Genomic DNA, 27,873 nt, shown 5'->3' on the forward strand with positions numbered 1-27,873 from the left:
GCTACCAGTTCTCATTTCTGCACAAAACCCCCTCACATCCTCATAACTTTTAAACCCATGATGGCCCAGGATTCATGTGACATCTATGAGGAGGGCCTGGCTTTATACACCGTACATGTGGGATAAGCAACCCTGTCCTGCATCTTAGATCACCATGGGCAACTTTTCTCTGGTGCTGTGAGGACAGACAGCAATCCAGAGCATGAAGTCAATCCTGTCTCTGTTAACAGTATCAACAATGAATTATTGGACAGGGCTAAATTTGTCCCACAATGTCATTTCCAGAGCAGGCCTTCAGGGCTACGCCAGCAGATAAAGAGTCACAGACCCCCGGCCTCTATTAAGATATCCCCAACAGATTCACATGAGAGAGCTAGTGGTTTAATGCCTGTTCCTTCTGCTTCAACTGATATGCCCAAAACAAACATCAAGGAGAAATTGATTTCCTGTAAGAGCTTTGAGTCATGGTATCCTCAAGCACATTACAAAGTCAGGAGGTACTTGCTGGTACAAAACTTGCAGAAGCTATTCTGGACTCAGCTACAGCCCTCATAATTTCTAGCACTGGAACTAGTCTAGTCAGGAAGGAAACGTTTGGGTTTGAGCCCAGCATTATTCCAGACATTTTTTGAAAGTTGCAGTGTGATCTTTACTACCCTATGAGAGATGAGTGGAGGAAACCTCAGTTTAATATCTCACCCAAAGGATGCTGGGGGTGAAACTCCAGGGGCAAATACAACTTTGTGACCATGTGGGGAGCAGCAGAAGATCCAGCTGCGCTGATAGCCAAGTGGTGTGCATTTCTGGAACGCTCAACCTGCTGTTTTTGAAGTACATATTAGAAATGAAGCTCACTATGTGGATTCAGACTGAACTTTTTCTGGGGTCCATGCTTTGCTTTTCCCAGCCTGCCTGGCTCCTCAGTTGCTTGTTGCTTGATCTTGGGGTAGCTGCTGATGGGAGAGGTTGCTTTCAAATTGTTTAATAACAGTGATGGTAACCTTTGACCTTGCTGAACAGCTACGCTTTTGACCTTTCATTTGTTAAATAATACAACCACTTACTTCCCGATCCTTATCGGTATTTAGTAATTGGGGTCAGGACAAAGCAAGACTGAGTACAGTTACCCACCAGGCTTTATTGAACCTGGAAGAATTTCCTTAAGCTATAGATTTCCTCCTTGATAATCTTCAGTCAAGACAGGCAGAGATTGGAGACTGGGTGGCTTAGAACACTGGTAATGAGATAAAGAGCCTTTCAGCTCTTGGCATCTGGTTTGAATCCAGCTATGGTTGACAGTGATGGAAATTCACTACCATTGTAGGATGACCAGTTGGCCAATGTGGAATGATCTGTGATCTCACTCTAGTGGGTAGATATCCATTCCATAAAAAGCATCATTGCAATTGGCTCTAGAAAGACTAAATGGATTTATGAAGACTGGATTCCTCTAGGTTGTCCCTCCAGATCAGGGCAAGGTATAATGGCATAGGAAAGTGCATACAGGAGGCCTGTGTGGCCAGTAGGTGTCCTGTGTGACCTGTGGTTAAGTAGAGGTTGTCAGTTTGCAGGGCTGTCTGCCTGTCTCTTGTCACCAGAATTAATGTAAAATAATGGGCCAGCTGTGTGCTGTGCATCTCAGGAAGCAAAGTACACCCTGAACTAACATTATATGTACTAATGCTTGATAGAGAGGCAGCTGAGGATTGTTTTTGTATAGAATCATAGACAATTAGGGTTGGAAGGGACCTCAGGAGGTCATGCAGTCCAACTCCCAGCTCAAAGCAGGACTGTCCTCAGCTATCTCATTTCAGCCAAGGCTTTGTCTACCCAGGTCAAAAACCAGGGAGAAGGGGGAAGCCAGCGAAATACAAAACTGGCAGACAGTAATCCTAGAGTCACTTTTTTCCCCCCCAGGCATGAGGTGAAGAGGAAATCCGAAGGGAATGCAGGAAATTATCATCTGATGAAGAATTTAAAAAAAAATTGTGTTGGGACATGATTCAGAGCCAGGAAGATGTACCCATTATCAGTTTGTGCAGACACTTCATCTTATTCCCATTGTTCTCATCTTTCACTAACTTTCTGCATGATGCCTGTCTGACACTGATCTGTAAACTCTCTGGGGCAGGCACTGTTTCCTGCCTGTCAAAGCATTGCCTGCCCCAGCAGAAGCCCAGGCCTGATCCCTGCTGCAGACGCTGCAATAAGCATAACTAGGGAAGAGGACATCAGTGGTGGCAAAATTCATAGGGTCCGCGGCTGTTGTGTACGGAAGAAAGGGGAAGGAAGGAGCCTGTAGCAGCACTCAGACAAGATGCACTGATCAGCCACCTGCCTTGCAGCCTTACCCTGAGGGTTCACAGCCACCCAAGGTCAAGGTGCGGTACGTGTCCAAGGAAGTGCTGGTCTCTCCTGGTGTTTCTGTGGGGAGGGATTGGGGGGGCTCACATTGGCCCAGGAGCAGCCTGTAGCCTGCTCAGCCAGAGGGGACCAGGCACAGCCTCTCTCACAAGGCATCTCCTTTCATCAGGCTGCTGGAGAAGCATGGGCCTGGAGAAGCATGGGCCTGCCTCTGCCTGGGGCAATATGCTGCTCCCTGCTGCAATGGCTTGGGGGCCATCTGGGTGTCTCCTCTTGCAAGATCTCCACACTCCTTGGCGTGGCCATGGCGTGGGAGTGGAGGGGTTATTTAAGCTCTCCAGAGGCATTTGGAGGCCTATGTGTGCCAGGAGAAAAGAGGTTGTTGTTCTCCCATGCTTTGCGGGGCCCTGGTGATACTGATGCCGCCACTGAGGCAGGGCACCCCCCAGGCTCCTGTGAGGTGCCACAGAAACACCAACCCTGGCAGTACAAGGGACCCAGCCCTTCCCTGGGCTCTTGGGCCAGTGTTGCCTGGCACAAGGGCCTGAGGGCCAGGCCCTAAGGTGGAGGTCCTGTTGCCCTGGCAACAACATCATTTTTTCCCCCCCCAGTTGCTATGGGGTCGTGGGTGTGGCTGTAGCTGTGGCACCACCATCATTTTACCCCATTTGCTATGGTGCCGGGGGGCATGGCTGTTGCCATGGCAACACCATCATTCTCTGCCCCCCCCTCCGCTTGCTACGGCGCCAACGCGCTCCTCTCTCCCCCTATGAATAATACCCCCAGCAAACCAACCAGCCGCGGAGAACAGAATTTTTTAAAATGTAAAAAGTGCGCTAGTTCGGGCTCCGTGACCTCTGCCCCGCGCGGGGCCCTCTCCCCTCTGTCCCGGCGGCCCCGCCCCGCCCCGCGCGTCGCCGCGTCTCCATGGCGGCGGTTGCCGGGCGCCGCGGCGGGCGCGCGGGACCATGGAGGCTGACGGGCTGGGGCTGGAGCAGGCGCTGGCGCTGGTGGCGGGTGGCGGCGCCGGTCTGAGCCCGGAGAAGCGCGCGGCGCTGAGGGCCTCCCTGCTGCTGCTGCGCCGCGACTACCGCTTCCAGCGCGTCCGCTTCTGGGGCCGCCTGCAGGGCCTGCGCAGCGCCTACTACATCGCCGACGGCCGCGCCACCGACCTGGCCGCGCCGCCACAGCGCCTCTACAGGTGCGCGGGGAGGGGGTGGGGTGGGCCGGGCTGCCCGAAGCCAGCCCAGGAGATGTGCTTTTTCCAACGTGACCTAATGTCATGACGAAGGTGCACCGGTACAGATGTTTTGGGGCAATACCGATGGCCGATTTTTAACGGGCCAGGTCGGCCCACGCCGATCCCACTGCTGATAAGCGGCGGGGAAGCTTGGAGAGCAGTGTCGGGCTGGAAAGTCTGTGGGGAAGGGGGGGGGGGGCAGGTCGAGGCGCCCACAGTGAGGGTGGGAGTGGGCTGACCTGGACCCGTCCATTGGCTTCCAGGATTCAGCTGGGGTGGAGCAGGGACAGAGTGGCTTGTTCAGGAGGTGCGAGGCAGAGTGCAGTGTGCTCCCCCTGCTATGCGCACCCTGGGAGGGCAAGTGGGCTGCGCGCTCCCAGATCTGTGCAGGGCGGAAAGGACTGTTGCTGTGGGCTGGGGTGGCGCTGAGCTCTTCCCAACAGTGGGGTTGGGCCAGGCTGTGCTCAGGGTGGGTGGTGGCAGTGCTGGGAGAGGGGCTATGGGGGGAGCTGTAGCCACCCCTGAAATTTGCCATGGCCTCTCTCCCAGGGCTGCCGCCATCTGCCCTGAGTGCAGCCACAACCCAAGCGCCCCACTGGAAAGAGCCTGGCACTGCCCCTTGCTGCATGTGCAGATCTGGGGCCACACCCCTGCCATGCCCTCCTGAGGTACTGCTCACAGCTCCGTCCCACACTCCATCCTGGCTGTGCAGCTCCAGCCCCAGCCCCAGCCCCACTTCCTCCCTTATTACAGGGGCCTTGATCTGCTCCCCCCACACATTCCTCCCCTCACAACAGACTTACCAGCTAGACCTGGCTGCTCTCCATGTTGTTGGGCTGTGCTTCTGACAGCCTGTGTACTACACTATAGCTGCGTGCATGCACGGGGCATTTATTGGCCACATCAACCAAAAAAGGCCGATTGCCAATACTGTTAATTTTCCTTATATTGGTGCTGATCCAATATGGGACAGATGTATCGGTGCACCTCTGGTCATTAATTGTACTGTTCAACCCATTCACAATATCGATCTCTCAGATTGCTTTCAAGTCACCAGGAGACTGATGCCGATTCTGGTAGGCTCCCATCCAATCCAGGAGGATTTGCAACCTTTGGGTCAGGCCATGTCCTAACGGTAGGGTTACCATATTTTCAGTTTCAAAAAAGAGGACATCTGTCAGGGGGTAATATGTGGGGGGGGGTAATATGTGGGGGGCAATGATATGCCTGTGCCCTGCTCCTGCTCCTCACTCCCAAGTCACAGCCCCTCCAGCCTTGCTGCTGCCCCTCACTCCTGACCCACAGTACCATGGCCTCCAGACCATGCTGGTGCCCCGCACTCCCGACCCACAGTCCCTTGCCCCCTGGTGCCCTTCACTCCCAAGCCACAGCCCTCTCAACCCTGCCAGTGCTCCTTATTCTTAACCCGCAGCCCCTGTCCCCCCCCAGCCCTGCCGGTGCCACTCAATCCCAACCCATGGCCCTGTTGCCCACACAGCTCCCTGCTGGCCCCAAAGAACCTCCCCACCCGCTATCCCCACTGAAGAGACAGGCACCTTCCGCGCTTCCCCACTCAGTCCTGCTGCAGCCCCAGTGCCGGCAGGTACCTGTCCCACTCACATGCTGATACATCCCTCCCCGCCCCGTCCCTAAGCCCTGGGCCTCCAACCCCTGCCCCGCACAGACTTACGTGTCTGCAGCTGCCAGGGCCATGCTCAGCACACATGATGCCCCTGCCTCCAGTCGCTCTCCCTTATTGTCCCGAGCCCCAAGCAGCTCCTTGCTGGGGCAAGCTAAGAAGAGTCAGGAAAAGCTTTGATGCTGAGCAGAGGCAGAGCAAAATCCCAGACATTTGTTCAGATTTTAAAAAACTGCCTAGATGGATATGGGAGAACCTAAAAAGAAGACATCAGGTAAAACCTGAATGTATGGTAACTCTTCCTAACAGGGTCCAGGGGCAGAGGCTGTGGCTGAGAAGAGCGTGGGGCTGGGATTTCCTAGTGTTGCAGAGCTTGAGGGTGGGCAGGGGATTGGATTGAGGTGTTTGTCATTGTCCCTGGCTGTCAAATGGCTTTTCCACTCTGATGTGCTTCCTCTTGTCACTGATCATACAGCAGAGCCACACAGAGCCTGATGAGTTATCTACAAACCCTGCCCCATGCTCCCAGAAGTAGATTTCCAAACCCAGGAGCCTGCCCAAAGAGCTTGGGGCAGAGCTGGGTGCAAAGCACAGACCTCTTTCCTGGCTCAGCTCCTCAGCAACAAGGTCATCTTTCCTTCAGCCCATCTCTGGGGGTGCAGAGCAGAGGACAAGATCTCACAGCAGCTCCCTCCATCTGCTTCTCTTGCTCCTCAGCATGGCCTCTCTGTCCTAGGCATGTTTCATGATGCTCTGAAGAAGCACATGGTTTCCAGCATTGTAAGCTATAGGGCTTTTCTGCTCATTACCTGTTCATTCATGGTTCCTGCAAGGCACCCAGGGGGATGCAGCATGTTTGAAAATGAGGGCCCCTGTGCTTCAATAACCTTTTCTCTTCATTGTGTTCGGATGGTGCACAGCTTGAACTGCGTGGAGTGGAGCCTCCTGCCCCCAGCTACTGAGGAAATGATTGCCCAGACTGCAGGGCTTAGAGGCCGTTTCCAGGGGGATCCTTCTTATGAGTACGAGTCCCCTGAGAGGAAGGAAGACAGCGACAGGATATATGAAGATGACAGTGGGGTAAGTGCAATCTGATTCTCCATCAAACGCCAAGCTGATGATTCTACTGTGGTTCCTACAGGTGGCCTCAGTTTCTTTCCAGTAAATAAGGAAAGCCAGGTTTTTATATCTGTTTTTTTTTCCTTTAAAGCTCTTTATTAAGGAGGAGACCCGACTTGTAGCTACAATAGAACAAATAGATAGGGCAGTGGGTATCATCCCACGGGGTGCATTTGTGAAGACACCGCTTGGACCTGTCCATGAAAACAGGAACTTTGAAGGTAAGTCCATATCATCTCTACTGGGGTAGGATGCTTGTATGTATTTTGTATGTAAAAACAGTAAGTAAAGATGACTTCCTCCTAGTTGGTGCTCTGGATTCTGCCTTGTTCCTCTCCCTAGACTTGGTGATCAGAGAATAGAAGATCTGCTGCTGCTGCTTCCATTTTAATTCAGCTGACAGAGCTTCCAACATAATAATTAATATCAAGTGGGCCATTCTGGGAGATGGGAGAAGAATTTCACCAGTGGATCTGGTTTGGCTTAGTCTCCAGAGCCATTGACTGTGGAGTTTCCTTTATGTTCTGTTTCACTGATTTTCTAGCAGTGTTGGGGTGCAGTTAAAGTGCTATAGGTTACAGGGTGCAGACAAAGGGGCACAGGGAGTTTGTTGTGACCAGTGCCCAGTACTACTCAGGGATTACTCTTAGCAGTGCCTGCAAAATTGCCCTAGCACAGCATAGTGCAGTTATCTGTTTTCAGGAAATCTCTGCCTTTCTGTGGAGCCCCTGGGACACAGTTAGAGGGAATTCATAGACATCAGGGCTGGAAGGGACCTTGGGAGATCATTAAGCCCAGCCCCCTGCCCAAAGGGCAGGAAGTCAGCTGGGGTCATAGGATCCCAGCAAGATAAGCATCCAATTTACTCTTGAAGGTGTTCAATGTAGGTGCTTGAACCACCTCCGCTGGCAGACTGTTCTAGACCTTGGGGGCTCAGACAGTAAAGAAATTCTTCCTTATGTCCAGCCTGAAACGGTCTTGCAGGAGTTTGTGACCGTTCAACCTAGTCATCCCTTGGGGCGCTCTGGTGAACAAACGTTCCCCCAGATCCTGGTGGCCACCCCTGATAAACTTATAGGTGGCCATCAGATCACCCCTGAGCCTACGCTTTTCCAGGCTAAAGAGTCCCATGTCTCTCAGCCTGTCATCGTAAGATCTGTTTTCCTGACCTCTGATCATGCGTGTGGCTCTCCTCTGGACTCTCTCAAGCTTCTCCACATCCTTTTTGAATTGTGGAGCCCAAAACTGGACGCAGTACTCCAGCTGTGGCCTCACCAAGGCTGAGTACAAGGGGAGAATGACGTCCCAGGATTTGCTCGAGAAGCACCTATGGATGCAAGCCAGTGTTTTGGTCGCTTTATTAGCCGCAGCATCGCATTGCAGGCTCATGTTCATCTTGTGGTCAATGATGACCCCCAAGTCTCTTTCTTCTGTAGTGCTATCCAACGTAGCACTGCTGAGCCTATAAGGATGCTGCAGGTTTTTCCTCCCAAGGTGGAGAACCTTGCATTTTTCGGTGTTAAACACCATCAGGTTCTCATCTGCCCATTTGCTGAGCTTGTCCAGGTCAGCCTGGATCACCCGCCTATCTTGTGGCGTGGATGCTTTGCCCCAAAGTTTGGTGTCATCGGCAAACTTGGCCAGTCCACTCCTGACTCCAGTGTCCACATCATTAATGAAGATGTTGAACAGTATGGGTCCAAGGACAGAGCCTTGACGGACCCCACTGGTCACAGGGCACCACGATGAGTGACTGCCATCAATTACAACCCTCTGGGTCCGACCACGGAGCCAATTTCCCAGCCAGCGGATCGTGGTGGAGCCAAGGCCACAACTGGGCAGTTTGGCCAAGAGGTGATCATGGGATACCAGATCAAAAGCTTTTTTGAAGTCAAGATATATGACATCAATCTCTTCTCCCTCCTCCAGGTGATAGGTCACCTGGTCATAGAAGGAAATGAGATTGGTCAAACAAGACCTACCCGCAACAAACCCGTGCTGGCTGTCCCTTAGGATGTTAGCCTGGGCCAGTCCATCAAGGATGGCCTCCTTAATAAACTTTTCTAAGATCTTCCCCAGGATAGAAGTCAGGCTAATGGGCCTGTAGTTAGCCGGATCCACTCTCCTCCCTTTCTTGAAGATCGGCACCACATTGGCCTTCTTCCAGTCTTCGGGCACTACACCAGAGCGCCAGGAGTTTTCAAAGATCCGTGTCAGGGTCTGGGCTATGACGCTTGCCAGCTCCTTGAGTACCCTGGGGTGCAGATTGTCAGGGCCGGCTGACTTGAAGGTATCCAGCTTCTCAAGGTGTTCCTTCACGAGGTCAGCATTTATGGAGGGTAGGGGATCCCCATTACCCAGATCTCCCTGTCCCATAGCAGGCATGGGCGTCCCATGGGACTGATGAAAGACTGACGCAAAGTACCTATTTAATAGGCTGGCTTTTTCCTGGGCGTCAGTTGCCAGTTGCCCCATCTGGTTTAGCAGGGGTCCAACGTTGCCCTTGCTTTTCCTCCGGCTCCCCACATATCTGAAAAAGGACTTTTTGTTGTCCTTGATGCCTGAAGCTAGTTGGAGTTCAGTTGCAGCCTTGGCTTTCCTGGTTTGCTCCCTGAAGGACCGGACCAGCGCAGAATAATCCTCCTTGGAGGTGAATCCTGTCCTCCATCCTTTGTAGGCTTTCCTTTTTAACCGCAGGAGGTCTGCTAGGTCCCTGGAGAGCCAGGAGGGCTGCTGTGCCTTCTTGCTGCCTTTCCTCCATGTTGGAGTAGATTTAGCTTGTGCATTGAGGATTGCTTCCTTGAGAAGCAACCACTCTTCTCGAACTCCCATCTTCCTGGGGTCATGGTCCCTGAGGGCCTAACCGACAAGCCTCTTGAGCTTGTCAAAGTTGGCTTTTCTGAAGTCAAGGACTTCTGTGTTGCTGACTGACTTGCCAGCTTTACGGTGGATGGTGAAGGTGATCAGCTTGTGGTCGCTGTCACCCAGCTTCCCATTGATCACTAAGTCGCCGATTAGGTCGTTCCCTGTAGCCAGTACCAGGTCGAGCAGCGCTTTGCCTGTCATTGGCCCATAGACTTCTTGAGTCAGGTAGAGGTCATCCACGCACGAGAGAAAGCTTTGCGACCGCTCGGATTTTGCTGAGTGATCTTCCCACGAGATGTCCGGGTAATTGAAGTCACCCATGACAACCAAGGTCCTGGAGCAAGCGGCCTCAGTCAGTTCCCGGGCGAACTCCTGGTCAAGCTCGGGACTTTGAGTGGGAGGTCTGTAGTAGACTCCCACCGTTGCATCCCCTGTGCCGTATTCCCCATGAATTTTTACCCAGAGGGTCTCTAGCTGTCCATGCTGGTTGCCAACATCAGCTTGAGGGGACATGTAGCTTTCCTTCACATAGACAGCTACACCCCCGCCCCTTTTGTCAACACGATCCCTCCTGTACAGGGTATAGCCCTGTATACCTGTGGTCCCAGTCTATAACAGTCTGTTACCTGGAAGATGTGGTTCTGCTCTGAGTCATGAGTGAATAGAGCTCTTCACAGTTTGTGGTGTGGTACAGTGGTGATGGCCTCCAACTACTCATATTACAGGTCTTTCCATGACGGAGGCAAAGAAATTAAACTCCTATTTCCACTTCACGGAGCCTGTTAACCTGAAGAACAAAACACTCCTGGAAAAGGCTGACCTGGACCCATCCATTGACTTCCTGGATTCTCTGGAGCATGATATACCCAAAGGTAAACAGATATTTCTTAAGAGAGCTGTCAAGGGATATGAGCAATGGGAAGGTAACACTGGTGACCTTCCACATCTTAAAATGGACAAAGTGTGGTTGACTTGCTTAGGAGGAGACCTTTGTGTCTTAATAAAAACAGCTCTAAAGGAGCAATATCTAGCACAGGTGAATAGGATGCTTGGTCCCTCTCTTGAGAAATCCCAGACATTTACAGTGACAAGGTGCTCCCAACAAACCCAAATTGCAGTGTCATATCCTTACAGCAGGTAACATTTTTCTGACCCCTCTGTCAGTGCTGAGCCAGAGCTCTGCATTCCCTCCTGATTAGGATGGGGTCTGGAGCAGCTGGTGCCCTGCTGGGGGAGATAACACTACTAGTGATAGAGGAAAGTTTATGGGGGTTGAAGTATTTCACACCTCCCATCCCACCCAATATTGCTCTCCTTTATCTAAATGGGCTCTCATTAACGCCAGGCTCCTATCTTTAAGAGGCTGGGTTCAAACTTTCCTTTGATAAACTATTAGAAATGCTGTAGTATATAACAATCTGTTACCTGGTAGGATGAAACAGACTGAAAGGAGAAAGAAGTAGTACATGCATGTGCATGTTACAGCATATCTGTAGTTCAGATGCCATCAGTCTGGTGGATAGTCCTTTTTTTTTTCTCTTTAAAGGCTCACAGGGGACTCCTCTGAAAAGATTTTTTCTCTGAAGGGATGCCAGCGGGTTGGATTTATATGGCTCTTCTGCCTCTAGAGTTCTGACTGAGTTCTAGTTTGTAGCATAGAGGGAGAGAGAGTCTTTATAAGTCCCATATGCTTTGCAGTTACATTCCTTACTGCTCCGCTAGGTTTGGAAGTTCACTTAATTCTACAAACATGTAGTCTGCTCCTTATAAAATATTAACTACTTCTAGTTTTTAGCTCTCTCTTTCTGTCTGTTTTGCTGGATTACTGCATGCTTCTGACTGAGGCCAAGGATTCCCTTATTCTGGTGCCATGAGCTTTTTAGGTTCCCAAATCTGGATTTAGATGTGTTATTTTGTGCCTCCACCAGAGTAGCTTTCTGCATAAGACTCCTGCCTGGCTTGCTAGACTGAGGAGGCCAAGGCTGTATACATCTTCCCAAACTTTGTATAATTATCTTGGATGTGACACACATACACACTCAAACTTACCTGACCAAAAATCAACTTTAGAGCACAAATCAGTCTAGGAGACTTCAGCTTGCATTTTGAATGTTTTAGAAAGCCTGGAGTGAGCAGAAACAGGGTTAAAATGAAAACTGGTGCCCAACTTTCCTTGGGATTGCTGCTGCTCTGGCTGTTGTGCAGAGGTGTACCTGGAAGAGAGCCTGCAAGTGTCTGCCTCACTGAACTGACTGACCTACCCTTTTGACTTGAAGGGTATGTCTGTATGATACAAAGTACTGCCATGCAGAGGTACCCCAAGCTGGCTCCATGTGCAGGACCAGAAGCAGAAGGACTGCATTTGCAGTGCTGCACCCAGACAAATTAGCTCTGCCGAGAACAAAGAGAGCTAATTGCAGTGCCACTCTAATGTAACTATGCTGCTTCCAGTTCTAAGTCTAGCGCTAGCATGCTCAGAGCCAGCCTGTGGTGTCTCTATACCCATATTTCTCAGCCAGGGTGCCAGGTGCTGTGGGGAGTCTCAAGACCTTTTTGAAAGGTGCTGTGAGGTGTGATGAGATAAGTTCAAGGAGGTAAGCACTGCAATAAATACATTTGTTTTTGAAATGGGGTGCTCAGTTTACAAACGATATGGAGGGGTGGCTTGAGTCCAACAAGGGGTGCCTGAAGCAAAAGAAGGTTGAGAAACACTGCTCTACACATGGTGTTGCTTTGCACCCTATTGTCATGCTCAAAGAAGAGCATTGCCTACTGGGTATGGCTTCTCTGTTCTGCTAAGGAAAGGTATTAATCTCATCTTAGTGCTGTAGCAGCAGTGCTGCACTGTGTTGTTTAGGCTTTGTCCATGTTCCTGTTCTAGATCCTTTTCTTCTGGGTTTCCTTAAGGGGAGACCTCTTTAATCACAATAGAAATACAGAGCTATTGCAGCAGACTGTACAACTTTGGAACCTTCCAGGCTTCCACTAGAATGGTGGCCCCAAAGGTGTTGGCAACTGGTTGTGGGCCTGTATGACCTAACATGGGGTAGTTTGCAGCTGAACTTATCTGTAATGTGGAATGTCAACCTCAGAAGACTGCAGGGCCACCTGTGCAATTCCCCATCAGTGCCTATTAGACATAAGGGCAGTTGCTTTGTAGAACTCTTTCAGCTGCATTTGGCTCACAAGCTGTGTATTGGCTAAGCCTGCACTAGGACGCCAGAATCAAAAAAGAGAGGCATACATAGCGATCTGAGGTCACTGGAAAGGTGAGCTTTTGCTATCTCTTTTGGGAAGGTCGCTGCCTGTATTGCAAAGGAGATATTTTTTAAAGGCAGCTCATGCTGAGGTGCATCTCAGCTAGTGGAGGATTCAGTCTGGAGTAGGGTGAATTATAGGAACAAGGCAAGGACTGCTCATAGGCTCAACAAGGCAGACTCCCTCCCTGATTCATCTGCAAGGTGTGGAAAGCAGTCTCCTAAGTAGCATAGGACAGGTGTGCAACCAGGGCACAAAGAGCAGGGAGAGTGCCATACTGGAATAGAGGGCGCCCCATCCTCCTGTTTTCCACTCCATTTACAGTTTCCAACTCCAGCCCTTGCAGCAAGGGAAATGTAGATCAGCAGAGAGTTTGCTGCTGTGCAGAAATGTCACACCATTTTTTTGCCATTGAAAATGGGAGGATTTTTTGCTTGCTTGATATGGATGCAAAAAAACCTCAGGCATCATCTTCTTTCATCATCAGCAAACTTCAACTGCTGCTCCTGCATGCTGCCCACAGCTGCAGTCTCTGGGCCAGAAGGTGCAGGAGAAAGGGGGAGGGAGGCCTGCCCTGGACATAGTCCTGGACATTTACACCTGTTGGGGAGCTTAAAAGTAATGGATCAGCCTGCCCTAGGGGTGAGCGTGCAGCTGGCAAGGTAGTTTCCTTTTCCCCAAACTTGTTACTTGTTATTTTTGAAAATGAGGGAGCAGATAGCACTGGGCAGAAGCAGGCACAGGGTGGGTGGATGCTGGGTAAATTTCTTTTACACACATGTGACAAAGTCGCTTTATTTAGGCTGAAGCATCTTCTGCTATCCCAGCCTTTGGCTCTCCTTTCCTACTAAGTTTTACTGAGCACCTTAGTCCCAACCGAAACATAGCTTTGCCAGAGCTTCTCAGTCCTGACCTAAAGCATGTCCTACTTTTCCTGTCCAGGGTCTCTTTTTGGCAGAGACTGTCCAAGTTCAGAGGCAGGTTACCTTAAAGCCCATTGTTACATTTTAAAATTGCGAGTGAGGCTAAAATGGCCTCCTTATCCTGGGCTTGGAACTGAGTAAAACTATTTCTTTGTTTTGTCTGCCCAGTCCCTTATTGCAAGCTGGGCCTGTCTTCTGTGGAGATAGAACAAAAAGGGTTTTAACTAATTAGTTACCTTTTCATGTACTGGTCTTTCTTGATTGGTTGTCTGGCCAGAAATAATGGAAGTCCCACACAGCCAGTCTGCTTTTCTGTGCTTCTGACTGACATGCTGTATTCCACCGGAAATCAGATGAGCAAAATAAAGTGCACACCTTGTGGTACTTGCCTTCGTTCTCTCTACAATGAGTATGCTGAGTAGGGGACAGCTGAGAAGGAGCTGTGTGGATATGTGTTCCCAGCCTGCAGTGGCCATAAACATTTCAGGAGCAGCTTCAAGACAGAGGAACCAGACCAAGGGATTAAAAAATGAGTTTCCCAGTCTAAAAGCATTCAGGCAACAACTGTATTGGGGGAGCTTTCTTTTTTTTATTGGCTACAGATAATTTATGATGGCTGCCAAGTGGGTTCCCATCATAAAATGCGGCTCTCAGAAGTAAGTGATGATGTGAGAATCTCAGCTTTCATTTCATATCTTTGTGATTTCAGAGAAAAGCATGAAAATGTAAACCTGGCAGTCTCAACCACAAGGCAAATAAAAGATCCAATGTAGTTGTTGTTTTTTAAGTCTCCTGCAATTTAAGCCACCCTGGTGACTTTTGGCTGCCTGACCCATGGGGTTTGAACCCTTGAGGTTGGTGATAGTGTCTGTCACCAAAGCAGCTGATCGTGTGAAGCTTCCTTTTGATCCCAATGGCCAGACTGCTGGTATACTGCATACTGGGACCTGTAGATTTTGCTGTCCATATGTCTGTAAATAAGCTTGTTTGCTCCAGTCTAAGCAGACAGTCTGCTCAACTTTTATGCCCATTAGGTAGCCTTTCAGCTTCTGGCGAGTTGCCAGCCTGGCTTGCAACTCACCAGGAATATGCATGGTATATGAACATTTCAGCAAGTAGTGCTGAAGCTGTCTCTCATACATGTAGGTCATGGAAAGAAGCCTGGCAAAGAGAATGTTAATAATTCCTAGCATGTCTGGGGCACTTGCAGTTGACCTAGTATTCAATAGATATGAATTAATAGTTGAATAAGGGAAGGAGAACTATATGAAAAGATTTCTACTTCAGGGGATTGATTGGGAAGTGAAAATTAAGGGGAGTGAACTATTTATGGAAAAAGACTATAAGGAAGAGATTGGAGAGAATCAGAGGGGATGTAAGTGGTGCAGAAGAAGCCTTGGGAGGAAGTGAAACAGGAGATGAGAATACAGATATTTTATGGTTCCAACCCATGGCCAGTGATGGGGGTAAACCAACACTAAGAATTTGTTGCAGATCACTGGATCAAATAGAGGCAGCTTGATGTAGAGATAAAGGACATCAAAAAGCTGTGATAAAAACCATCCCCCCCAAATGAGAGAGTTCAGCTCCACAGCCCTTTATTGGAGTTCACCCAGAGGAAGGAGTTAAACACAATGGAAGCTTGTAGAAAGAACGGAGAGTGGCATAAAAGGCAGTGAAGGACACTTTGCTGCTTCATAGTACTGTGAAGGGGTTAGTGACCACCACTTGGCCTCACGCTTATGCATTAGCCCTTCCTTAAACTTTCGAAAGGGTAGGCTGGACTGGGTTAACATAGTACTGTACACTCCTCTGAACTTGGCTTGTGTGTACTTTATCTGCACAATGAAAGCCAGTGCTTAATGGACCTTTGCAGATTGAGAGACTGCATTCTTGAGTGGGAGATAGTGCCTGGTGTTGCATTTGCTTTGGCCACCCTCACAAAGCCATTTGGGTAGCACTTTTAGCCCTGCCTCAAGAAGCCTCAGGTGCTGGGAGGGAAAGCTAAGAGACCTGAACCTGCTTTATCTCCTGGCATTAACACAGCTAATTAACTCCCTTTCAAAGTACCACCCCCCATTAATCCCCTATCAGCCTCTGTCTCCAGCCATTGGAAGGGTCTGTGTCTGCTGAGGTATTTACGGCCCTCAGCTAGCCAGTGGAGTGCAAGACAGCCTGTTATCGGGGCTCTAAGACAAATGGTTGCCTATCTCCCCAGTGGCCTTGCAAAATCCAGCAAAGTGCTATGCTGTGCTGGCCACCTACTTTCACCCAGCCTCCCTTCTCTGCTAACGTTTCACAGATGTGACCTGAGCTCTCCCCTTTCATTGCTTAACAATAAGCAGCACCTCCTTAGCCCTGTGAAAGCTGAGAGCAAGAGCACTTTACTTCTCTGCCTGCCAAGAGCTGCATGGGGACAAGGCTTTTCAAGCTGCCTTACCGAAATCCAAATGAAATGGCCCCATCATGAATAACAGGGCTGTGCAGTGATACAGAGGAAAGGATGCTTTAAAGCAGAGGAGGCCAAAATATGGCCTAAATTCTCCAGCATGGGTCACAGATATCCTCCTCATAGGTAAAAGGGATAACCTCCTTGGCAGCTGAGTCTGAGGGGTTGAGCTACTGCATCCTATGGAGTTACTTGCTAGTTATAGTGGCTATTTTGGTAAGTCAACACTAGCACAGTGACACAGTTTGAGTAGGGCACATGAGTGTGGATAAGGACATTAGAGAGTTTTCAAAACTGGGACCCAGACCCAAATAGCAAGGTCAGTTTATTATTAGATTAGGTCAAGGTCCTTCCAGGTTTCTCCAGTGTTTAACAAATTGACCCTCCACCGGCATAGATGTAGAAGTGTTATATACAGGATCTTCCAGCAGGGGACACTATGGTGTCAGCATTATTACTAGGCTTATGTGCTAAGCCTAGTAAAGGAAGCTATTGAAAAGTAAAATGAGAAAAAACTGAATTGAAGGGAGCTTCAGAATATTTGTGTAGAAGGTGAGGATGGGGAGACAGTACAGCATGTGGTACATTGACCCTTTAATCTGTACATCTGGAGAAGAGCCTCTTATGTCCTACTGGAATTCACACAGCTTCTGAGAAGGGCTGGTGCGCTTTTCTAGCATCTCCAGCATGCGCCTGTGTGCGTGTGGGCACATGTGAATGTATGCACATTTAGTTCTTCCATAATGTTGCCCTTCAAAGCTCTCCACAGCAGCCCTGCCTGTTCATCCTGCCAAGGCTGGGTGGACTCGGTATTCTTCAGAGCTTGTCAGTGCAGCTCCTGCAGTGAGTTGCTAGAGAGTGACACAAGTTGTTCCTTCCCCCTGGAGCTGGGCCCCTGCCAGCTCGGGAGTTCCTGATTAAACTGGAATCCCTTATGTGGCAGCACAGTGGGACAAGTCTAGAGTCAGCGCGTGTTATAGTTTTGGGCTTGCTGTCCATGGTCTGCCCTGATTTCTGGAATGAAGTCCTGTTTTGCTTGGGCTTCACTTCTGTTCAGAATAAAGCAGTGCATTCACTATTTCTGGGTCCCAACTCTGCATCGCTTCAGGGGTCTTGTTTAGCCAGGGGCCTTAACTGAGTTTATCCTGGAGCAGCATTGTCCATCAATTCAGGGGTGGGGGAAGTCTCTCACCCTCCTGACTGCTACAGTGAGATAATGAGAACTGTGGCTGAGTCTTTGCAGCAGCTCTCCAGGCTTTATATGTAAAGCTATTTCTTTTTCTACAAAAAGAAAATCATCTCCAACTCTACTTTCACTTTGCTTCCTGGTCGGTTGCTCATTTTGCTTCTGCTAATGCCCTTTTTGTTGATCTGATGGGAAATGCAGGTAAAAAAACCATCCTACAACCAAGTGTTCTGGTTGATCACCACGTAAATCAGCTGTGGAATAAACTATTCTAGGGAATGATGAGAAATTACATGAAAGTGACATCCCAGTGCAGTCACTGTGTTACTGGAAGTCAGAGAATATTTACCTGAGCTGGCTTGTGTCAGGAACAGTCTGCATCTGACAAGACTCAATGTGAAAAGTGGCAAATCCTTCCTGCTCACAGGTTAGCATTGACGTCAGCTGCATTTATGTCGTGTCCTGGCTATTGTTTTGCCAGCTGCTCAGGGTAGCAGAGCTGTGCTACATGCCCTTCAGAGTCCCCTTGCACATACAGTTTTCTTTTTCCATCTCTGATTTTTAGAATGATCATTCATTTGCTTGAGATACGCTGTTGTCCCTTAAACTCTACCAGCAGTTGCTATGATAAGTGACCATAAATACAGAAGAACAGTTGGAGTGCTATGCAGCAAAAGTATCTTGCAGGAAGGCCATATCATTCCTCTCTGTGACGCAGTGTACAGGAGATAAATAGGCAGCAGTCTTACTTCATTGGCCACAGACATTTTGGAGGAAGACAAGTCAACATGGCACCATCCTGCCTCCTAAGGATTTCTACACAAATTCAACGTGTGTTGGGGTTCTGCATTTGCAGGTCTAAGGGGTATATCACTGTGTCGAGATGAGAATGGCTGGAGACAGTTGTTCACTCTTGGGTATGCCTACACAGAGATAGTGCTGGGGAGAGATACCCAAGTTGACTTAGATACTGGAAGCAGACTAGCCACATGGGTGTGACAGTTCCCCTGGGTTAACAGACCCTGCTTTTCAAGGTGGAGTGCTGCGGTAAAGTGGCTCTTCTACTTGCAGTATTTAAGTTCATTTTGAACTAGTTCAGGTACCTGCACATGGCACTGTATTGTTCCTTGCTGACATTGTACCATGTGACTCAATCTTTTGAGAAACTGGGAAGCCTACGTCTATTTCCACTGGTGTGAATATTAAATCTGCTAACAGAAAAACTCCTACAAATGCTGATCTATAACTTGTTTCCTCTTGAAAGGGCAGGAATTAGCTTGAGTTGAAGACCCCAAAGCCTCTCCCATTAGTTCCCCCCCTAACTCAGGGAAGTAATGGTCTCTGTGGACTTCTGACCCTCGTGCAGTGAATGAGATGAGGCCTGGGAGTGCAGCGAGTGGGAATCCTGGTATCTCTTGCTTTGTGCTGCCACAGAATTCAAGGTTCTTCACCCCTAGTAATCCAGCCCCTGCATGTCATTACCACATCCTGAAAATGGCCAGCCCCTTTTGATCAGGCGATGTAAAGTGCCTTACAAGGTGGCCGTAATCTCCTCTGAGAGTCAGGCACATATTCCCCTGGGTTAAGAAAGCGGCAGTGGCCCAAAGCTCTGAGGGGAAGAGAGCTCCTAAGGCTGGAACAAAGCTGTCCATTGCTCCCTTTCATTAAACTGTTAATCTTTCATTCAAAGACGTCACGTTTGTTCCGTGACAAAAGCCTTAAAGAAGCTGAATTGAGCCTGAAATCCAGCAGCAAGATTTAGAGGAAGCGCCTTTCATTCAGAGCAAGGAGGGGCGAGAGGCTCCTTCTTTTTCTTCCTGGTAGCCAATGGGCTTGCAGAAATCTGTGAAGGTGACGGATTAATGCAGGGGCTCCCCAGGTAGACGCTACGTGACTTCTGGCACGCTCCGAAAACGTTTCCACAGCGACCAGCTGAGCAAGAAATATGGAGTGTGACAGGATCCAATGGGAAGAGAGGAGGGTGCTTTGCAACTCCAAAGGATTTCTAAACCCACTGCAGAGGGCCCAAAATGAAGTGATTGGTGTTGCGGTTGTCTGAATCAGAACGGTCAGGAAGAGGCTGGGATTTTAACCATCCTCCCCTCAACAAGTTTGAAATCTGCTTTGTAGTGCTAAGCTCCATTCCAGATCCCGATTTTCCCGGCACTCTGCAAAATCTGCAGCTGCCTTCCCTGTGATAGAAATACAGCTGGTGGAGAGACTTTAATCCCTACCTGCAAGTCAGGTGGTATTAGGCCAGCAGGACCTAGGCAGGGGGTGTGAATTCCACCCTGTGCCTGATCAAAGTAAAACTGGGAGAGCAGGACAACCCCTGGGGGTCCTTCTTGCCCAGGGAAAATGGAGTGCTTGTGCTGAATTAAGAAGTGGTGTCTTTTTGCTTTGATTCACAGCCAGAGAGGGAAATGTAGAGAGAAATCCATGAGGAGAAAATGTTTTTTACTTTGGACTCCTTGGTGCATCTGTATTTCTTTAAGAGGAAGGTTGAAGGTGGTAGGAGTCTGTTGGCAACATCTTGCTACATTTGTAGGCTCCCTTTCCTGGCTCTGGTGACTGCTTGTATCTGTGTTTTAGTTTAGTTTTGATTAACAAAACTAAATGGGACATTTTAGCTGCTGCAGTGTAACACGTGGGTCACTGGTGATGTGTCTCGAAAGCAGGAAAGATTCTGCTGGTGGCCAGCGAGTGGAGTGATGGAGCTGAGCCTCTCAGAGAACAGCAAGGCTTTGCTCCACAGACAGCCCACAAGGAAAGAAATGTCTGTGCCTTGCAGTCCAATGAGAGCTGGAGCACAGGGACCCGTCCCCGGTGACCACCCTCCTTCACAGCTTTTCTCTGTTGACAGACAATTAACAGTGCAAAGCTTTCCCCAGAGCAGGCTTGCCAAGTCTGGGAGAGTGAAGTGTACATGTTGGAGGAAGTGAAGCTCTTTGAGTGTGGTCAGGTGAAGCGTGGCTGCTCTGAGGGGGACTGAGTTGTGCTGTCCTGTTTGTGGCTGTTAACGTACCTGCTGTGAAACAGGTGCTCCATTTTTCCCCAGAGGTGGCTGCATTGCAGCTGTGTGAGACAGTTATTGGGGTGTGTGCCTGGTGCTAGTGGTGAATACAGTCAGGCTCCTGCTCCTCTAGCCACAGCACCTTCCTTCTTTTGAAGAGGAATTAAGAGTTGTCACTTATTACTCCATGTAACCTTTTGGGACATGGAGCGTCTGTGTCAGGGCAGGATTACTTATAAAGCTGCTGTTCTCAGACTCACTCCCAAATGACACAAAGCAGCAGTGTTGTTGGAGGTTACTCTGAAAAGGGACAGGTTATAGTGACAAGCTTGTTGGCAACCAACACTGCTTGAAAAGCCTCTCATTTTTTAGTGTTGCACACACCTCTGTTTACCAAGTACAGGCCAGATCTGAGACAGACATGGGGGACAAGATGGATTTCTCTCAGAGACTGGAAAGGAAGAAGCAGCTGGGAGGGAGGTTGACTTTTGAAATGCAGCCGTGGTCTCTTGGCAGCCGATATTAGACCATAAAAGAAGCAGCAACCTAGCGCTGGTTGAACATCAGGACCTTCAAACCTGCCTCCTGTTTGGAAAGATATAAACTCCTCAGAATTCTTGCCTGCATTTGGAGGGGTGGGGGTTGCAGCCCGCTCCAAAGAGGGAATAGGAAGCTCCAGATCTCCATCCAGAGGAGATTTTTTCCCATGCTCTTTCCTCCCACACAGCAGCTCCCTCCCTTCCCTTCTGGAGCTGGGACAGGCAATCGTTTCGGCACAGACAGTGCTCAGCTTATTTAACTTTGGCGGGTGCAACTTAAAAAGTAAATTGTCCTTTTTATTATTCTGAAGCAAGAAACCTTAAACCAGAACAGTGTGACTGTGGGAAACCTCAGCCACGAGAACAGTGACCTCCAGGCCCTTGTTGCTCCATTAGTCTTTGTCTGATTACTGCACACTTGCAGGGGTCAGTCCCAGGTATGGGCCTGAGCTGATCACTGTATGGGCCACAACACACACTGGGCTTTGGCCTGTATGTTAGATTTCCTCTGCAGTGCCAATGATTTCTGTAATTCTTAGAGCTGTCCCTCAGAGTCACCAAATGCTTCACAAACTAATGAGTGAAGCTTTGCAGTCTCCCAGCAAGGCAGCTATTATCTCTTGTATAAAGGAGAAAGCACTAAGTGGAATCACTTGCCAGGGGTTGTGCTGAGTCAACAGCAGAGGCAGGAACAGAACCTAGGAGTCCTGCCTCTTCATCTTATGCTTAAATGCACACCCATCCTTCCTCCCAGATGCAGTGACCTCACTGTGAGGCCTGCTTGCAGCATCAGGAAGGACAAGCACAGTATAAACACCACATTTCGTTTTCATCCTTCCCTTGAGCTGCTTCTGTACTGTATTTTATTGGATGTGTGTGCAGCAGTCTTTCAATAGGGAAGGAGGCATATTCTTCCATTTCTTTCATAATGCCTGGTTGCTAATTATTGGGCTTCAGGAGAGTCATGTTAGGATGACCGATGACATGGTTCAGTAGCAACCTTCCTGCCTGAAAAGGTGGATTTTGCATTGTTGTATCAAAACAGTAGCATAACTAGGCAGTGACTAGGGGACCAGTCCCAGGCATAGGTTTTGAAGGTGCACTAGAATAGCAGCTAACACCACTGAGGCCACTCAGGGTGCAGAAACTGGTTGTTATCAAGACAATGAGCTCTGGGATTCATAGCCACCCATCCTCCAAGGAAAACAGCTTGACTCCAAGCCCCCTTACCTGCTTCCTTTCCTTTGAGTGCAACAAACATGGTGGGAATGTGAAACAAATCACCTACTGTGGTAGGTGGGGTTCACTCCTTTTAAAGCTTTTGAATATAAGGACCAAGACACTGATGTGAATCTGAAATATGATGAGCAGGTAGACCACGGGGATCTGCTATGATGCACTTTCCTTCAAAGGGAGACCATAGTGCACCAGCCTCAGCACCTGAATGGTCCTTGGCTTCAGCCCTTAATAGGATGCACTGCAGAAATCCAGGTTGGAGAAGTTAATGCACTGATCACTGGCTAGGGCTGTATCAGACAGTTGTAAGGGCAGCTGTCTGGTCATCAGAAGCACTTGCTGATGCTGCTGTTTGGCAGCCCTAAGACTAGCCACCGGCAAAGATATGCTGCAGTGGAAGGTGAGACCTTAGTTCTAGGTAGTTCCTTACATGTTTCCTTCTACCAGCCGATATCACTTGTGACTTGTTAGGACTGAGCTGACATAATCTGATGTTTTTCAAGAACTTCATGCCACAAGGGGCCTGCATCATGAGAGGAACTGCACTGCTTGTATTTGTCAAGAGTTATTATTGGGGATTGTGGGATGTACTGGGGTAAGACTGAACAGTCCAGCAGCTCAGTCTCTCCCAGCAACCTTGCGTACATGACATGACAAAACTGAGCCCCATGGCACCTTATAGATGAGAGGCCCCTCAGGAAAGAGGGGCAGCTGCCCATCATAACAGTCAGGAATCTCTCAGAAATAAATGAACTAGTCAAGCTTACATTAACTCTGCTGTCTCTTGCCAGGGTCTGCAGCTGTGTAGGAAGTGTGTTTTGTTAAGTGAGTTGCAAGTTCCAGTGAGTTTGGATAGGATGTGTGACTGCTGACCCTTGCCCTGAGAAGGCCTTACACCTGTTCTGTATCTAGCTCTGGAACCCAGATCTAGGGGCTGAAAATATTGGCTCTTGTCAGTCACTGCTGGGGTTGCCCTCCACTGCTTTCTTTGTGAGCTTATCCGGAGGTTGGAGTCCAGATGTGATTTGTGAGACAATCCGTATCCTTATCTTTGCTCTCTTTCTCTCTGAGTGCCCTGCCCTTTTTTTCCTTAATTGTAAACTGTTTAGGACAGGGAGACCAACTTTACCCACTTCTGTTAAGTGCCTGATTGAATAGGAGACAGCATATCATATTTTTAAGGGTGCTGGTAACTTACCTGATGCCAGGAAGCACTGGCAAACTAGATCATTCTTATAGGCGTCCACCAGCCCAGCGGGGCACGGACCCATTTCGGACAGACTTTCCTTTTGAACACCTTCTCATAGGATTGATTCAAAACCAGGGAGAGAAGAGATTTCAACATTGCATTACCTGCCTTTGGTGCCTAAGAAATTATCCCAGATTTAAGCAGTGTTTTCTCCCACGTGATGTAAGCCACTTGTAGCCAGATCCAGTTGCATCTGGGATTAGATGAAGAGCTGGCACGCTGCTTGGGTCAGTTTTTCAGGTTGAGACTTTGCAAAAGCTGCTGCAGAGGAGGCTGTTTTAATCTCCTTCACAATGGCAGTGGCAGAGAAAAAGGGAAATTCAGACCCAGGTTTTTGCCATTTATGATTGACTCCCTGTGATACTTGTTTCAGCTGGGAGCAACAGAAATTTGTAGGGGGAATGTATGGGAAGTTTTATTTGGAGGTCTGTGCTTTGGTTATGGATAATAGGTGGCTGTAGTGTCCTGCTGCTCCATCAAAGTGTTGGAGCTTAGTCATGGGACATTCACTAAGGAGCTGTCACTTTTGGGATTTTTCTGTAGTGCACAGGACCATGGTTTCTAAGTGCTGACATGTATAAGATCTATGCATCTCTAATGCAAGACCACTACAGTTCATCTGTATCTCCTTTGGAGGGTGGGAAGGTCATAACCTTCATTTGACTCATGACTGGACCATGGCATGTATTAATTACATGTCTGGTAAGGAAAGCAAGCATATGACCATATGAGTAGGCCTGGAGACTATCTAGGTAAATTCTTTAATTACCCTAAAAGACATCCTCCAAAGCTAGTGTTTTTAAAAAACCAGTCTAGGTTTTAAGTAGCAGCTGAACTAAGAATGGTACAGCCTGGGGAAGGTACAAAGGTAGTCATCCATCTGCCCTGCCTCTGCCCTGTTAATTAATGCTTTAATAAACTGCAAAGCCAGCTGTTTGTTTTTAGTGGGAATATGCAGCTGGGTGAGTCAGAAGTAATCTAGTCATCCAGCATTTGAAACCCCCTGGGTCTTTAACATTGTGAATGTTTCCCTTGTATTTTATACTGCTGCCAGAGTTAGTCTGTCAGCAAATTCAACAACTGTGCCACAGAATTCAGTTTGCTGCTCCTTTAAATTCTGAATGGTCTGCAATAGGAGCAGCTCTTTAAAAAGGTAGGAAATCAAAAGAGATAAAGGAATTACTTTGCATATTTTATGGTATAATAATAAAGTGGTGGAACTTGCTGCAAGACAAGACTAAGGCAAATAGGAGATTCCAAGAACTTTTGGAATGACTGAGTGAGAACAGCATAGCTGAGGCCCCAAGATTAAGAGGATCAGGCTAATCATGAGTCAGGGCATAAACTGATCAGCACAAAATGTGAAAGCGGGGAGAAACATCCTTTCTGTGGTGCTTAATATTGTTTAATTAGCCACTGTGGGGCTTTTGGTTTGCTCTGGAAGCAGCATTTGTTGGCTTCTGATGCAAACAGGATCCCATTCTAGCTAGACTCTGGGCCAGTAATAGCCTGACAGATCCAGTTGCTGTACTCCTGATTTGGGGCCTGATGTCCTTAAACTGTTTTTGTTTGGATGGTTCACCAGCTGCCCTCTCCTCTACATTTTATGGTTTGGTGCTGCAGCTTGTATGTTCTTTTCTCAGCAGCTCCTTGTCCTTCCTACCAAATCTAAATACTCCTGTCCCCTCCTCTCCAGTACTATTCCTGGGCTGTCGTCAAGCACAAAACAAATATTTAGTGGTTCCAAGCTCCTTACTTCCAGAAGAAACTGCATTTTCACACTGGCTCCTAACCTCCTGTGAAGAACCAAATCAAAATTAACACTGAAACTAATCCCTCTCCTTCTGCTTTCCCCCACACATGCTTCAAAGGTGAAGCCAAGAAAATCAGAGGAAAATTAACCTCTTCCATAAACTATGTGAGCTTGGAGGAAGCTCTGCAAAGAGTTCCTGTCTTTTCTTTTTCTGTCTTCCTTTCCAGCAACGTCAACAGGGAAAATCATCCTGCTTGGAGCTGGAAAGTTCTTTCTGTGGCTCCTGGCATGTCTTGTTAATCAATAGGGATCCTTGTTTTCTCTGTTTAGCAGATTCTCTAATTAAATTCTCTCTCCCCAAATTCTCCGATTAAAACCCCCAAAATTCATGCTTTTCTGCAACTAAAATGAAATACCACTATATATATATATATATATATATATATATAGGTTTTCGTTGAACACACTGTTTTATTAATATATTTACAATTTTAAAGCCATTTGGAAGCCTACCAGTGCCTCAATTACTAGAGTAAATGCATTCTAAATACCTATATTTTAGCATTTGATTTTGGGGTTTTTTTATCATGGAAAAATCAGAGCTCTCCCTGTTGCCTTCATTTACCAGGATGTGTGTCCAGTTGCAGCTGTCTCCCCCACTGCTTTGTGCTGCTGAGCAGCCCTGCCCATGCTGTTGTCCCTCACTCCCAAGTCACAGCCGCCCCCCGGCTGGAGTTCCAACGCTCTGCCAGGTTGCCTTGCCACCTTTCCCCTGGCAGCATTTCCTGGCCATCCTGCCCCTGCGAATATAGGCACCAGTCCTGTTGCTGCTGACCTGGTTACACAGTTCCCTGCCAGCCTTGAAGGGCCTCCCCACCTCCTTTCTCCGCTGGAGGGGCAGACAACTCCTTTCTGTCCTCCCTGCCCTACTGCAGCCCCATCCCCAGCAGGCACCTGTTCCCCCTGCCCCCACGCACCCATCCCCTCTACGCACATCCCTGTCATGCATATACAGATTCATATGCCCCACATACTCTCACCAGACAGTCCCCAATTCCTGTCCCCCATAGACTTGCCTGCATCCAGCCGCTAGGGCTGCTCCTACCACCCTATGTGGCTGTATGCTGGCCATGTGTATGGTTCCCCATGCCTTCAATCACCCTTCCTCCACTTTCCCAGCCCCAAGCAGCTCCTTGCAGGCTGAAAGGCTGCCATCTTGTGAGGGGAAACCTGATGTTTCTTGCAGTTTTCTCCCTTAAAGAGGAAAATCTGCATTTTTCTGCAGCAAATGGAAAACCTGGATCCCTCCTAATCACACAATAAACTGTAACATGACACACGTTCAACCAATTTATCACATCATAAAATAGCACCCCAGTCACAAAGATGTTTCATATTTAATTCTTCCTAATTCAATTTAAGTGATTATCAATATTAATTAAATTAACTCCATATTGATTCAAATTAAAGTGCCTTACATACTAGCCACAAAGATGCTGCATATTTAAGGTAGAACATCTTTGTGGCTAGTATGCATGGCACATTAATTTGAATGTGTGGCATGTTAAGCTTTGCTAAACATGTATGGCTACACAGCAGGGCTTGTAAAGGTGTCAGGGGAGGGAAAACTGAAAGGCTCTCCCACACTGGCATCTTTAAATGCCTTGTCAGGCAGCCCACAGGCAGGGCTGCATCACAGAGCTTTAGACTTGCTAGGCAGGGGATGCCTGTTTGCTCCTGCTGCCTGGCACCTGAAAGCCCATATGGTACAGCCTGTGCCAGGCTGCACTGTAGGTCTTTAAACTTGCTAGTGCATGTGAAACCCAGAATTAGGATCCAAGACTCCCCAGGTACTAACAAGTTCAAAAGGCATAGCAGGAAGCATGGCATCATTTGAATGTCCAGGCATGTGGAAAACCACACATCAGGAGCAGGTCCCAGATACTGGGCTTCCTATGCACTGGCAGTCACGTGATTGTGACCTGAAAATTTTTATCCTGGATTCCCAAAACTGTGTCCTGCTATGCGCATCTAGCATGACAGGGCATGTAGTTTTTGTGATCATGGATACATTTCCTCAGATCCCAGTCCTGTGATTGTATTAATATTTGCCAGGGGCCTGTGTCTTCCTGTTGTTAATGTTATGTATCTTCCTGGACACAGACCCCAGCTGTAGACTAACCTTCCTTGGTTGCCAGAGGCTTGGATCTATGTTCAGTACCCGACTCCATGCAAGCTTCCCTGGGTCAGGTCTACATACATAGCTCATGTCACAGACAGACCAAATAGGCAAGAGGCACCCTATTAGAATATCTTCTGCCCTGTACCAGGTATGGTCATGTATAGCATCTCCGCATTTCTAGGCACAAACCAGAGATAACTCCTGTCCTATCCTAGCTGTGGGAACATGCTGAGTGAAACCAGAGAGGAATGCCTGGAAATCAAAAGGCAGCCCATATTGCTATTGGGCTGGAGCAGAAGGGTACAGATACAAATTTAGCAGTTCCTCAGTCATCACTTCACCCCCAGACTCAGGCAGTGGAAATGCCACTGTGCCACCTCAGCCTTGTATACCCCTGAATTCACCTCCATGTTCTAGCTAGGGGACACCCACTATAAACACTCCCTGACTTTAGTACACAGTCATCTGTGGTGATTCTCACCAATGTACATTGTTGCATAGGATCCTGGAGCATCCAGCTAGAGAGGGGAGGCACCGTGGTCATCCTGAGGAGCCTGCTATGGCTAGGATTAACCTTCTACCACATCCCCATGACTAAACAATATGGCTATGTCTACTTTGGCACTGGTGAGAAGAATATGGACCTGCCCTTCATGCTGTGAGTCTTGTGCCTGTACCGAGGAGAGAATGTTTCTATCTATATTTTATACTTGGGGAATTTGTGTTCAGAATTTATTCTAATAAATACATATGTGAAAGCTCTGTATTTGTCAGTGGGAATTTTCTGTGCATCAGATGGCACCCTAAGGATTTTCTCAATACTTTGCTATGTGTCTTCTTCCCTCAGCCCTTTCAACT

The 27,873-nt window shown here is 48.4% G+C and overlaps 1 protein-coding gene across 1 annotated transcript; it reads left to right on the forward strand.

Moving 5' to 3' along the window:
• Positions 1 to 3,252: 3,252 nt before the first annotated feature.
• Positions 3,253 to 27,777, forward strand: RSPH9 (radial spoke head component 9). The gene is made up of 5 exons (XM_090046191.1): positions 3,253 to 3,565; positions 6,164 to 6,323; positions 6,454 to 6,583; positions 9,953 to 10,099; positions 27,517 to 27,777. Exons 1-5 carry the CDS (start codon positions 3,333 to 3,335, stop codon positions 27,675 to 27,677), a joined length of 831 nt encoding a protein of 276 aa, XP_089902317.1. The 5' UTR covers positions 3,253 to 3,332; the 3' UTR covers positions 27,678 to 27,777.
• Positions 27,778 to 27,873: the final 96 nt, after the last annotated feature.

The sequence above is a fragment of the Crocodylus siamensis genome, chromosome 1, assembly GCF_052110815.1.
Source record: "Crocodylus siamensis isolate JL-2025a chromosome 1, ASM5211081v1, whole genome shotgun sequence".
NCBI classification, from domain to species: domain Eukaryota; kingdom Metazoa; phylum Chordata; order Crocodylia; family Crocodylidae; genus Crocodylus; species Crocodylus siamensis.

Bases quoted from the DNA above. Each gene is read 5' to 3' on its own strand.
- RSPH9 (XM_090046191.1), top strand. From the start codon at position 3,333: ATGGAGGCTGACGGGCTGGGGCTGGAGCAGGCGCTGGCGCTGGTGGCG. The intron at 6,324-6,453 runs GTAAGTGCAATC...TTTCCTTTAAAG, and splicing joins TATATGAAGATGACAGTGGG to CTCTTTATTAAGGAGGAGAC. The intron at 10,100-27,516 runs GTAAACAGATAT...ATTGTTGCATAG, and splicing joins GGAGCATGATATACCCAAAG to GATCCTGGAGCATCCAGCTA.